General features: G+C 39.2%; 1 protein-coding gene across 2 annotated transcripts in view; it reads left to right on the top strand.

The window, feature by feature from the left end:
- Positions 1-522: 522 nt before the first annotated feature.
- The window catches only part of LOC118561801 (follistatin-related protein 5-like), a 120,509-nt gene continuing 107,911 nt past the window's right edge, over positions 523-13,120 (top strand). Inside the window, exon 1 of one of the 2 annotated variants that reach the window (XM_036134031.1) lies at positions 523-584. In XM_036134031.1, the coding sequence (XP_035989924.1) occupies positions 576-584 (9 nt within the window). In that variant the 5' untranslated portion in view covers positions 523-575. Of the gene's footprint in view, positions 585-6,761; positions 7,104-13,120 lie in introns of those variants that run through there. The other variant, XM_036134032.1, reaches the window with a different exon arrangement.

Genomic DNA, 13,120 nt, shown 5'->3' with positions numbered 1-13,120 from the left:
TGAAAATAAAAGAGAGCCCACTGTGTTTCAGAAAACCAACCCGCAGGCAGTATGCAGCAGCGCTCTTGGCTCCTTGGACACAACTGATAATCCTTTTATTATGAATCTTTGGGTTATTTTTGACAATTTAAATTTGACAAACAGGTCAGAGCAGTTGTCCAGTCTAGTTGTTGTCATGAGGTTAATTACCAAAGTCAAGCCTTATCTTCCTTATTATTTGGTAATTCATGTGTGTACTAATGCAGCTTCCTTTATGGTGGGATTGAGGAGTTTTTCTTCCATTGTCTCCAGCTGGTCCAAAATTTAGCTGCCCACCTGTTAATGGGATCAAGACAGTGTGAGCACATTATCCCAATATACAATTCTCTTTGCTGGGTCACTGTATCTTTTAGAATATATTTTTTATTTTAAATATGACTGATTGTTTTTAAATGTTTAAATGGTGAGGCATCTTATCTTTCTGAGCCCTTACATATTTATCGTTCTTGTAGAGCTCTGAGCAGGGGACTGGGACAATGATTCAGGCCAGGAATTTCATACCATCCCATGCCACGCCATCACCGGCATAACCTAATATGCTGCAGGTGTGTTTTGTGCTCTTATATTTTTATATAGGTTTCTGCTCTGACTTATTTTTTTGCCACTGTTCACCACCTCAATGCTAGCAGGAGCTCTTGCAGCATTACTGCTGCTGACTGAATTGACACTGCTTTCTTGTAAAAATAAATAAATAAAAAAAAATCATTCAAACCCATTTAATTTTCCATCTATTCAAATGTACTAATTGACTATTTGATGCACTGACTATATTCATATAACCACAAATATTTTCTTAATCTAAATAGGATTTTACCAGATTAAATAAAGTTAAATACAATAATGCAACAATGATTTAAATATTTTTATAATGTAGAAGTGAAGTTTATTCAGGGTACACTAAATCAGAATTTAAAGAAGCAATAATCACAATTCCAATATTTTAGATAGAAGGGACTAAAAATAATGATGTGAAGAACTAAAAGTAATATTTCAGCTGGACTATGGTATGAGGTCACACTGCAGCTCTCTGTGTTGTTCTCCAGTCTCTTGTTTACCTGAACGTGCGTGTACATGTGTATGTGCATGTGAACAGCTGCTACTCAGTGCTTAGCCCCTCCCTGCCCTAGAATACCACCGTCAGAGCAGCACAGTGTTGGAGCAACATGTTGGAGAGCAAGCCCAGCAGATCAAAATGTTATCTTGCTAACAGCAGTATAAAGTTATGAGTTACTTCTTCACTTGAAATGTTCTTCCGAAAAACAATGCTGCTTTGCTGTGTTTTTGTTCATATACAAATATGCGCATGGAAGGCGACCCGTGAGAAAGGAAGGAGGGGCTGGGTGGCTGCTTGGAGCGAGAGGCGCTGCTTGTTGCACATCTTATTTTGGTCTACAAACAGTGCTCAAGCACCACCTAGTGGTGAATTATCGGTTATTGCTCCTTTAGGACATTTTAGCTTTATATTTCTTTTCCATTGTCGCTTTGTTAACCATATTTAATTTTTTCAATACCATAAAACCTTAATTTAATTAAGTCAGTTTCAACCCCCTTGGTTCCTCACAGTGAGACCAAGCTCACTGTTATTTACTTCTTACTTATTAAACTATTGTGCAGGATAGGCTGCTAACGTTTTCACGGTTCCCCACAATTGTTTATATCATACCTGCTTCTCTATGAAAAAAAAAGTCAATTTAGTGAACTTTGCTGCCTCAGCGGCAATCTCTCCCTCTCTGCTCCTCCTTTCTTTTTTAGCTTTCTCCTTCAATTTTACATGGTCTATAAGGGATCCTGTGTGCAACTTGCCGTGTACCTCGCTGCACTGTTTTTGATACATTTTTGCAAAGGCAAACGGAATGGAACCACATTACTTTAGTGTGTAATTTGTTGTTGACGATGATGACAATTTCTGAGCAGTGAGATACTTTTCTACAATGTTTGTAGCATCTTCAATACTGTCTCTGTCCATGGTGCTGAAAAAACTAATCCTATTTGCTGTCCTAAAACCACAATTATGAGATTTAATTTTTTACATATAGAGCCAATACATGATTAAACAGAAAAAGTTGAAGACTAACAGTTGTTAATTTTATTTTGCTTGCATTTTATCACACACTATTGATCTACAATATATCGGAAAATGCACTAACTGTGTGGTTCAGACAAGTTGTTATCATGTAAGTAATCTTTAAAAGGCTGGCTAAATTGTGTAAAGGAGGAGTCATGTCTGAAAGTAATATTTCTCAAAAATAGTTTAGAAAGGATTTATGTAGTTTTACATGCACATTGCTTGATTCCATTGAATCATCCAGGAGGATGAAGGGATCTCAGCACATCAAGGACAAGGACACATTGCTGAATGTGAAACCTGTGATCTAATCTCTTGGATGGCACTCCATGAAGACGCTTTGTTTGTTAGTGGTATATAAGCACATTTACAAATTCCACTTTGAGTCTGATTATATCAGAAATTATATCAAGAAGCAACTTCAGATTCTCCTGGGAAAGAGGGATTAGAAATTGCAAGATTACTGGTCCCTCCATCCATAGTATTATGTAAATTGTGTATTGCTAAATATTTTGAATGTTTTTTTAGGGGAAAGAAATTGTGTTCAAATCTGATCACAATTTTATACCACGCTATTGTACCTCACAAGGTACAAAACTGTGGATCTCTCACAGAATATTTTGTCCTTTCTGTGCCTTTTGGAAAATATAAATGGCAGAAAAGTACATTTAGATTTTGGAGAAACATGGTCTACCTTTACAACCACATCTTTACCATGGGCATTCATTCATTTATCAAAGACAAGTGCAGTGTTGCATTGAACCAACATTACAAAGGCCTTGCTACAGAAGAGAGTGGTGCTCTGGGTATGTCTAAATAAGCTCAGGGATAGGAAGAGGTTTAAAAAGTAATGAGACTAATCCTCATAAGAATATCTACCTTCTTGCCAAAAAAAGTGCTGTATCTTAATGACTAATTGTCCTCTTTACTTTACTCTCATTGCTTCCTCGTGTTTGCCTCTTTCTCTTTGATTTTCGTTTTTCCCAAACCCCCTTTTTTGTCATTCTCTTGATAAATGTTACATGTACTATAAATCTTTTAATGCCCCATGCAGATTTTATGGGGGCACCACCATCCCACTGTCTTTTTAGAATACACTTCTTGTAGCCAAGCACGATTGTTGCCTTCTGTAGTTTATCCCCTTAAGCTTTCCGCATAAAAGATCAAGATCAGAGGACAGACCATCTACTTGTGTGGAGTGAATATTCTTTCTAAAATAGGTTAAAGTAGCAGATTTTAAGTGATAGGTTAAACATATCTGGTTTGGCAGATACAAAATTTAGTTTCTTTTGTCTTTCAGAATTAAAATATTGATTTGCTTAACATGAGAAAAACAAATATTATCTTTCTGAATGTTTAACATTCTTTTAAGTGTGTGTCTAACCTAAATCAAACTATTTATTATTTTAAGTTGCTGTTGCAAATTGTCTGCATGCTTCTAACAACGCCATTACCTCGTTGATGTGTTATCGATGCATCAGGCGCCTCATTCTAAACACCATGGCTTGCAAGTCAGGATTAGATGTAAAAGACTAAATACAAAATGCAGGTGAATGTCACTAAAAATGGATATCCTTGAAAAGTTAATCCTTTAGAAAGACAATTCAAAAAGTGAAACTAAATCATTGTAGTGATGCATTTCATACAGTGTTAATTTATTTTTGATAAACAGAAATGTTTGGTTTATACTTACAGCTAAGTAAAATTCATATAGATTCAGGAGAAAATTTTAAAATTACCTAAGAACAATTTAGAAATAGGATTTTTAACCAATAAATATTATGTTATGGTCTACACCAGGGGTCACCAACATGGTGCCCGCGGGCACCAAGTAGCCCCCGAGGACCAAATGTGTTGCCCATGAGCCTGATTTAAGAAAGCACAATCCACCAGTGAGCTGTATCTAAAACTTTATTCTGTTTGTCTTCTTGTTTACTAACACTTACATTTATATATATTTGACTATATAATGTGTTATATAATGACTATAACACAGCATGAAAAATTTATTTACATAAAGTTTAGGTGAACTGTTGACTCTTCTAGTTCAAAGGTCAGTACTGGTAGCCCTTCATATGACACAACATTGAAGTAGCTCTCAGTTTCAAAAAGGTTGATGACCCCTGGTCAACACTATCATGGCCAAAGCTGCTGACTAGATGGTTATCCAGCACAGTCTCTGACACCCTCTATAAGGTGGTTAAGCCACTAAAGGTCATGGCAATTTTAGCTGGCTCTTCTCGGAATAATATATCCATGCAGCTCAAAGGAAAGTTGAGTGGGAGGAAAAAGTATGGTAGGATAAGATGCACAAGCAGCAGGAATAACTACTGCCTGAAGAGGGTTGTGAAGCAAAACCCTAGCAGAAGGATCCACAACACGAGATTCAAATGTCAAAAGCCTCCAGGACTAAGAAAAACAATGGGACCATTGCTTAATGGTCTAATGTCCTCAGATGAGAGTCAACTTAGCATCATGAGCTCAGAGTCTGGAGGAAGAGTGGATAGGCACATAATACAAGCTGCCGAAAGAACTTCAATTTTCCCTTGAATGAAATAGAAGTTATTTTTCAGAAGGACTGTGCTAGCACAAGTCCACTCTGCCAAAAAGTAATAAATGCTTTTTTTTTTTTTTTTTTTTTTTTTTTTTGCACCTTAACTTTTACTGCGTTTTGGAGAACCAGTGAGTCGCAACAAAAACATTTGCCATTTACACAGTCAAGTTTTTACAATAATCACCAACATACAATGTTTCTGTCTTCACAGCTGACTAGATGACAAGGAATCTGCATGCTAACAAATTAAGTAAACGGTCATAGACTTTACACATTGAAAAGAGTAAAGGAAAATACTCAAGACAGGGGAAGGAAGCACGTCAGTCAAACTCTGTGATTCATCAAATCTCTTCTGACCAGTATTTATTCAATTTATACTGTCTTGTGATGTACAGGTAATGATTCAGCCTCAGTAGGGATGTGAGCATTTCCAGATATTTAATTTAATTAACAAGTTCACCTCATTGGTCAGTGTTAGGTGGGTGAGCCTGTAACTATTCACGGGTCATTTCTTTTTTTGCTCCAACAGATAATATTTGTATTTTTCATTTGTCACTTCCCTTTAAATACCCTGGAAGATCGGCCAGAAATAGAGTTGTGCAAGACACTTCTAATGGCTCTACCGGGAAATCCTTAATGATTTTACTAACACACTTCCAGAACGATCGGAATCTGGGACGGCTCCCAAATTTGTGAAGTTGTCTAGGTTCTGCCACCCTAAAACCTCTCCAGCACATATTTTATTAATATTGACTTAAGTGAAGAGACTTAACAAACACATTTGTTTGTCTATTAAATTCATGCCGAAGTATAGAACAACTGACGCTGTCCGACACATAGTTCCCTCTCTCACCCGTCTTTTGTACATGCTGTTTGATCTCCCCAGCCTTTACACATGTTTGAGATTATAGAGTTTGAATTGCCAGAATAAGCATGTACAATTTTGTCTGCAATCTCATTGTTCTTTGTAATGCTTTTCTTTTTACAATGTTGTGTACAACTTGTTGTCTAAACCGAAGGTACATAAAGTCAAATCTTTCTAAATTATACTTTACCATCATATTCTCAAATTATGGAAACCCATTCTTCGACAGGATTATACAGTATACTGTACAACCTTGAATCATCCAGCATTTAACTCTTAAACCATGGTATCCCATGTGAACCTGAAATCAATAAAAGCCAAGTTTCTGAATCTTGTTAAATAATTTGAGTTCTTTAAGCACCTCAAACCAGAAGTGCAAATGAGATGATGGGATTTGATTTCTCTGGAAGATTTAAAAATAATAAACAGGACACTCACCACATTATGAATCAGGAAGTCTATACTGACTAACAAAACATTCTTTAAAGACTGCTCGATTGGCTTAGCTGACCTGACCTAAACCCTAAATCAAAATCAGCTTTATTCACCACTTATGTGTACCCATACAAGAGTTTTGACCCTGGATTGTGCAATGCCCATGTGTTTACAATATTACAATAAAACAATAATGCAGTGATAAAGACTTAGGTCAGGAGGAAGATGAGACACCTGGCTCAACAATGGAGAGGGGCTTCTAAATAAATCAAATTGGGCTTACTTAACATCTCAGTAGCACCACAGACTGATCCCCTCAACCACACCGCCCTGATGTAGTAATTCATGCTAAAGGAGCCCCGATTGAATACAGAGTGCTCTGTACAGACTTTTTTGTCTACAAAATACCCCCATTATGGCTTTTGTAAAATGAAAGTTGACAAAATGAAATGTTTGACATACCTCACTCTGTATATAATAAGTCAATTAAATAGAGATTTTGCTTTATGAATTTTAATGCAGAAACAAATTAACTCTCCGATGGATTTTTTTTTTTTTTTTTTTTTTTTACTGAACCTATTAACGAAACAAACAGTGGCAACAAATATGAATTAATTTGGCTCAAATCAATCAAAACTTAACAAAACACCTTTAACAAGGCAGAGATTTGATTTCCCCTGTCAGGGAATTTGGTCCGCAACGATGCGATAGCCCGCGCGCGCACACCAACACAGGTGTCGCCTTCCGGTACTGCGATGGATCCGCAGCTGCGGCCGCCGCGGCGCGTTTTTTTTTTTTTTTTTTTTTTTTTCTTCTGGCGTGCGAGCGGCTGACGTCAGGAGTGGAGCGGCGCGAGAGGAGTTGAAATAGGGCAGAGCAGAAAGCGGAGCTCTGAGAGGAAACCAGCCGCGCAGAGCCGGAGGATGGCAAGCTGCTGCTGCTGTTGCTGCTGCTGAGAGTTGGGCGCGCTACCCGTCGCTACAAACTATCAACACAGCTGCGTCTGATTGCCACCAGCCCGTAATTATTCCGAGCCACACAAAAACCCACTGGGACTACAGAGAGCACTGTTCGGACGAGTCTCTGCGTGGAATCTTTCTCTTTTTTCCCCTTCTTCTTCTTCTTTTTTCCTCAGAGGATCACAGGTAAGGTGGCAGCTGGTTTTTCTAATATTCATCAGCTACAAGTTTAATTGGCTGATTGTGTGCGTGTATAATTGTGACTAAACGAGTTTTTTTCATATAAATAAATGTTCCCGATAGTTTTATCTGAAAATAGAGACCCCCAGAAATTCCAGCTGGAGAGAAATGCAGCCTTTATAGCGCAGGGCGATGTCAATGACAGCCGCTGAGTGTTTAACAACACTGCTTGGTAGGTCTGCTGCAAAGCGAGGTGCTATAGATCATCTGGTATAGGAGGAAATCTCTAAGAATAACGCGTAAATAAAGAGCTCCAGAGGTTTTACCGACAAACACGGTGAGGCACGCATATCTCCGGCTGGACGAGTGGATTCCCGATCTCAACATCTCGCTCGTACCTCCCACTGTTCGTCTGGCTGGATGTTGCCAAGACTTCATCCATGTACAATTAATACCTGTGGGAGACACGCTGTATACAGAAAGGAAAACAAAAAAACTCTTAGGCTAAGTGTGGAAAGGGGCGACAATCCTTAACAAGATTGTCTTCTCTGATTGCATTAAACGAGCTGCTTTTGCCAAGAAAAGCCTTTAAGTGTCACAAGAGAGGCCGGGCCAGCAGCAGTAAAGCTTCCGTGACGGCCAGCGGAGTGGGAAATGAGGACTGCTTAACGCGCACGCCTGTCATGAGATGCGGTGTGTGGCGGTGCTGAAAACCCTCCCGATCTCCACCGGCTGCCCTCCGCTCTGGCCCAGACAGCCTGCAATACAAATGTATGTTGACAAAAAAAACAAAAAACTTGATTAAAATAATAACCATTCAGTCTAATTCGTGTAAACAACGCAGGCAATTGCACGAAGATGCACGTGCATAAACAGCAGCAGCACGTGCAAAGCGCAGGCAGGGATCAGGATCAATGTTTGACCCTTGTTCCTGAATGAGAAAATCATCAGCTGCAGTTCTCAGACTTATCTGTTTGCACTCTTACATCTTCCATAATTCCCTGCCACATACCTGCCTGTTTGGGCTGGGGGGATTGTTTCTTGGTGTGTGAAACAAGCAAGTATATCAGAATGCATTCATGCTGACTCAGTGGAGACTCCACGAAGAAGGAAAACAACAGCATCAAAGCTGCAGGAGAACTTGAGATGAAACCACTTCTAATCACCAGTGATTAAACAAGCCGTGCCCCCAGGGTCGCCTTGAGAAATAATGATGTCAACCAGAATAGTGAGTCAGCCGGGCATACTGTAGCTTGCAATCTGCTGCTTGACTTATTAGCTCCCTTCCAAAGAGTCATTACAGTGAGTCCGGCAGATTGCGGCTGGTTGTTGCTTCACAGACGGCTTAATAGCGGGATGACTCAGACACACAGACACATGCGTGCATGCACCCAAACAAATCCTTACCGTAACATTTCCAGTCATTAGAGCTGAATTAGGCTTCTGGAGGGCTCCGCTGATAACCAATTAAACCAGAAGCGGCTTAAAGCTGCATATGGGCATGAGAGTAACTCGCGTTATACTTCATCCATAATGGTATGAAAGCCTATTCTGCTGGTGTGTAGGAAAAGCGTTCACACGCTTGTAGAGGTTTTGCACGATATGCTATTCTTAGTCCGACAGCCTACTTATCTAGGTCTCTAGACTGCATTTAAATTCATCATCATAAGCATGTAATTGACCTTTTGAGCGACGGTGACAAAATAAATGCTGCAGTGAGCTTTCCGACTCCGATAAACTGCTACGCAGCGTCAATAATGCTGTTGTTTTGTCATTGTTAATGGGCAATTTGATTTCAGATTGCTTTGATTGGGGCTGCTTGCAGAGTGAGGATGCACAGATTGTTTGTACAAAAAGAAATGCTGAAAAGCTCATGAATTAGTCTTGCCTCCCGTATTCTAATGTAACAAATATGACATGATCAATGTTTACACTCAACAATTTCAAGGCATGAGATTGTTCCCCTGCTCCAGGACATTTCAGGTGCTTTGTTGACAGATGAGCAAGTGTATTAGTTAAAGTTCTCATAATATAAAGAGGGAAACTTGAGACGCACTACTTAATACAATTACATATTTCTGATCTAATTTAGTCAGTTGCATTAAAAATGGGTTTGCTGCAAGACAAATTAGGAGTCAAATTCCAGTTTATTTTATATCAAGTGCCAGCTGTAGTTATTTTTTTTTTCATGAGAAAGCAACTGTCTTATATTTAAACAAAAGTGTGGCGCTTTAAATGTGCAGCTGTTTTGCTTGCTGTGTTTGCATTGAGAAGAAGGCGGTGGGATTCATTTATTGCGCTGTCACAACAGAATTTGTGGCTGTGACATCAAAGATTATTACAGTTTTTCCCTTTATTTATGGAACAAATGGCCATCTGGGAGTTTATTGCTCTATAAGGGATGATCAAATAATAATTATTAGAAATCATCCCAACCTGGGTCTGCATAACTTGGCATCAGATGAAGTTATATCGGTGGGACATTTGCGCGACGTTTGAGTTGCGCTATATGAGCATCTCAGAGTTACAATGCTCCATTTATTAGTGATCAAGTTGCATTTGCTATAGTGTGAAATGCAGAAGAAGGCAATCCTGGAGTATTATTCACTTAGGGCTGCGTATAAGGCCGATTATACAGTCGTTTGAAATGGGTATTTTTTATGAGTTTTTCCAACGCAACAGCAACTGGATGCACCATTGGTGCTGCGCTACTGGACCGTAAGTTTCTTCATGACAAGCTACCCTCATTCTGTGATGAATATCTGAAGGAGGAAATTTGTGTTTTATATAAAAGTGTTAGATGTGTGTATGGTACCTAAATTGTTAAACATTCTTTTGGCATGTGATGACTTTTTAGTTTTATTAAATTTTCAAACATCCCTGCTACAGAAGGAACTAACTACCCTTGGGTTGATAAAATTTGCACTGCACAAAAGTGTGTGCTGCCCTAAATCCCATGGAGGGCTGCACGGTCAGTCCATAATCACGACATTCCTCGCTCGAGCCGCAACGCTGGTTACAGACCAGTAGAGATGTGACTACTTTGTTCTCTTGGAGGCATAACAACAGTGGGTTGACTTCAACTGCCCTCACCGTCTCTGTCCTTTCACAAAACACACAATGGCCACTAAAAACCCAACAAAGTCATGCCTTTCAGTGCTTCTTGAAAGCGGTATGGGTTAATACTTGAATCAGTAATTCAAGGAGTAAATAGTTGTGGAAACTGGTTGGTTACCATGAAGACTAAACACATGCAGTTGTACAGACTATACTGCTGACCAAGAAGTCACATTGATTTCTTAAGCATCTACTACTCCTTGGCTGTCAACATATTAGAGAGTTGCTGCGCCCTCTGCAGGCTGTACTTCTGACAGGAGAAACTATTTTGATTCATCCTATATGAAATGACAATAAGTGCTTACTTGATTTATAGTGAGTGTTTTAGCTTTTAATTTTACCCTCAAGGATATAAATAGTTTTGACTTGTCTGCAATATTCATACCGAGTAGCAATCTGGTGCTTGTAAATAAGTTAGAACGTTGGGTCTCTATGTGTCTGTGCACATTTTCAGTTATCCGAGTCATCGCAACAGCAAACAAACTCAAATCGCAGGCAAGCGGACTTGCGCTCAGTTCTTTCTTGGGTTGAAGCGTTTTCAGAAGGAACTGAGCGAAAGGTCGTCTCCGATTTAAGCCTGTTCGCCGCTGAGCCTTTCACGAGTTTCCAAACGTGAAAAGATGCTCATGGCAGTTTAATAGAACACTGATTTTGAATTAAGTGGCAGTTTAATATCGCCTGATCACCAAGCGGCGTTTGTCTGATCAGAAATGGCATTCATTCCCACTCAACATGGCTGCTCCCTCAGGAAAACCATGTCTGCTTCTGTCTTTGAAATTTATATACCTGGAGACTCGGCTTTCCAAGTTTTCAGGAAATATAATGAGCCGTTCTCAAAAACAAAGGCGAAGATTTATTACGTGCTCTAAGACAAAGCCTTATGAGCTGCCTCTTTCGCTATACACTCGCACTGTGATGCAGGAGACGAGATTAGTTTTAAATTGAAGTGATGAAATTCTTCCTTGTGGATTTACCATGGGGGATAGCGACACACACTCTTGTACTTGAAGAAACATTTCTCTGATTAAAACAAGGCCCATGACAATGGAAAGCACTTAATAAGACTGACACTAAGGCTATGGTACTTTCCTAAAAACGATCCAATATGTTCTGTACATTCCTATTCCGCAGGCTTAAGACTGGGCCTGTTGGATCTCCTCGCAGGTCCCCTGAACTCCCCACAGTGCAGGACAGCCAGACGTGGACACCACCGGTCACTTGAAATTCTGATCAGTGATGTTGAACTTCTAGAAATGACCTTTACTGCTGCATCCCATATGAGCTCAGAGCATCAGCGGCAGAGCTTTGCTCAAACAGAGCTGCCTCCTCTGCCTGAAAAGAATCAGCGGAGAGTGAGAAATGTGGAGAGGGGTTAGGGAAAGGTCACCTGCCATTTCTGTTTTCAGCATTGACTTTAGTCAGCCATCTGCCTGCCTCTTTTATGCCACTGTCCCTCTGCCCCCATATTTATAACTTGCAAACTGGGGATCTTTTTGCTTTGGAGGAGTGATATGACTTCACCCTCTGGGTCTTATCACTTCTTATCCAACAAGTGCTGCTAACTAAACTCCATTTGTTGGCAGTTTACATCAGGTTAAATTGTTAAAGGGTCCCCAGTCGGGCAGATCTCAATGAGAGCGACTGAAAAACTTAAACTCACAAAGGTCAGATATAATAAAAGCTGCAGGATCTATGATGAAATGCATGTTTAACGACATACTTATCTACATTAAATAATTAAATGCTTCTTAGACCAGTTATAACATTTAAGCTGTTCCTAAAATGAGAGAATGCTAGGTACAACAGGTGTTAGCACTGTTTCCTTGTGGGAAGAGGATCCTTTCTTTGCCTGTTCTTTCCCTTTTTGTTTTCTGTGTACTCTTTTTCTCCTACTGTCCAAAACTTAAATTGTCCTTAGGTGTGTGTGTGTGTGTGTGTGTGTGTGTGTGTGTGTGTATGCAGGTGACCTGTACAGGATGTACCCTCATCCATTTGACCCCTGGAGTCCCAGAAAGGAATAGGCATCAGAAAAAATTAAACATGGATGCATGGATTTTGTTGAAATATTCATATTGGTTTTTGCTTTTACACAGAGTTTTACTTTTTTTGTCATGTCCTGACATCCATGCTTGATCTTGATTCGGTAATGCTAATCTTGTAGGACATAATGAAGTTTTTTTTTTGTATCATATTCCTTTTTTTTCCAAATGTACATTAATAATGAAAAGCCACAGCTGGGTAATGAAATATGCAACAACACGGCAGGATTTCACAGAACACGAAGTTTCTGAAAAGAGAAGTGGAGGAAAAATAAACCTTATAGATCCTGCTGAAGCAAACAGTGACTTTGACATTGATTGATTGATTGATTGATTTTTTTCAGAACATTTACCGGTTCAAAGCTGTAGTCCTATTTGAATTCTTCCCTCTGATTGGTTTCTCTGCATATAGTTGCTCATAAAATTAGTAAATTTAGTTAAAATAGTTAGTTGATTTGCCAGTGCACTGGCTCTGCATGCAGTCTGAGCTCATATTGTGTCCCTGCACCACAAAGCTGAGGAAAGGGATTTATTTTTCTTATTTCTTCCCTCTGGTGGTGACTGGGATGAAATGTGGTGGTATAGGCCAGGGGTCAGCAACCTTTACAACCCTAAGAGACATTTTTGCCTTCAGTCTAGCTAAACAAAATTAGTTTAGAGCAGCAAAAGCATGAAGACCCTTCAAAACAAAATTGCTTGTTTGTATAATACTTTAAAATATAGAACAACTTTAAAATTGTTTTTAGGTTTAATACATTTTCTTAAAGGATACATTACATTTTTATAGAAAGTTAAGTGACAAAAAGCACACCTATTGACAACAAAATGACTTAATAATGAAAAGATATTCCTTACACTGTTAGTGGT

The sequence above is a fragment of the Fundulus heteroclitus genome, unplaced genomic scaffold (assembly GCF_011125445.2).
Source record: "Fundulus heteroclitus isolate FHET01 unplaced genomic scaffold, MU-UCD_Fhet_4.1 scaffold_72, whole genome shotgun sequence".
Taxonomy (NCBI): domain Eukaryota; kingdom Metazoa; phylum Chordata; class Actinopteri; order Cyprinodontiformes; family Fundulidae; genus Fundulus; species Fundulus heteroclitus.
The sequence above is the reverse complement of the archived record's forward strand: the minus strand, read 5'-3'. Positions and strand labels throughout refer to the sequence as shown.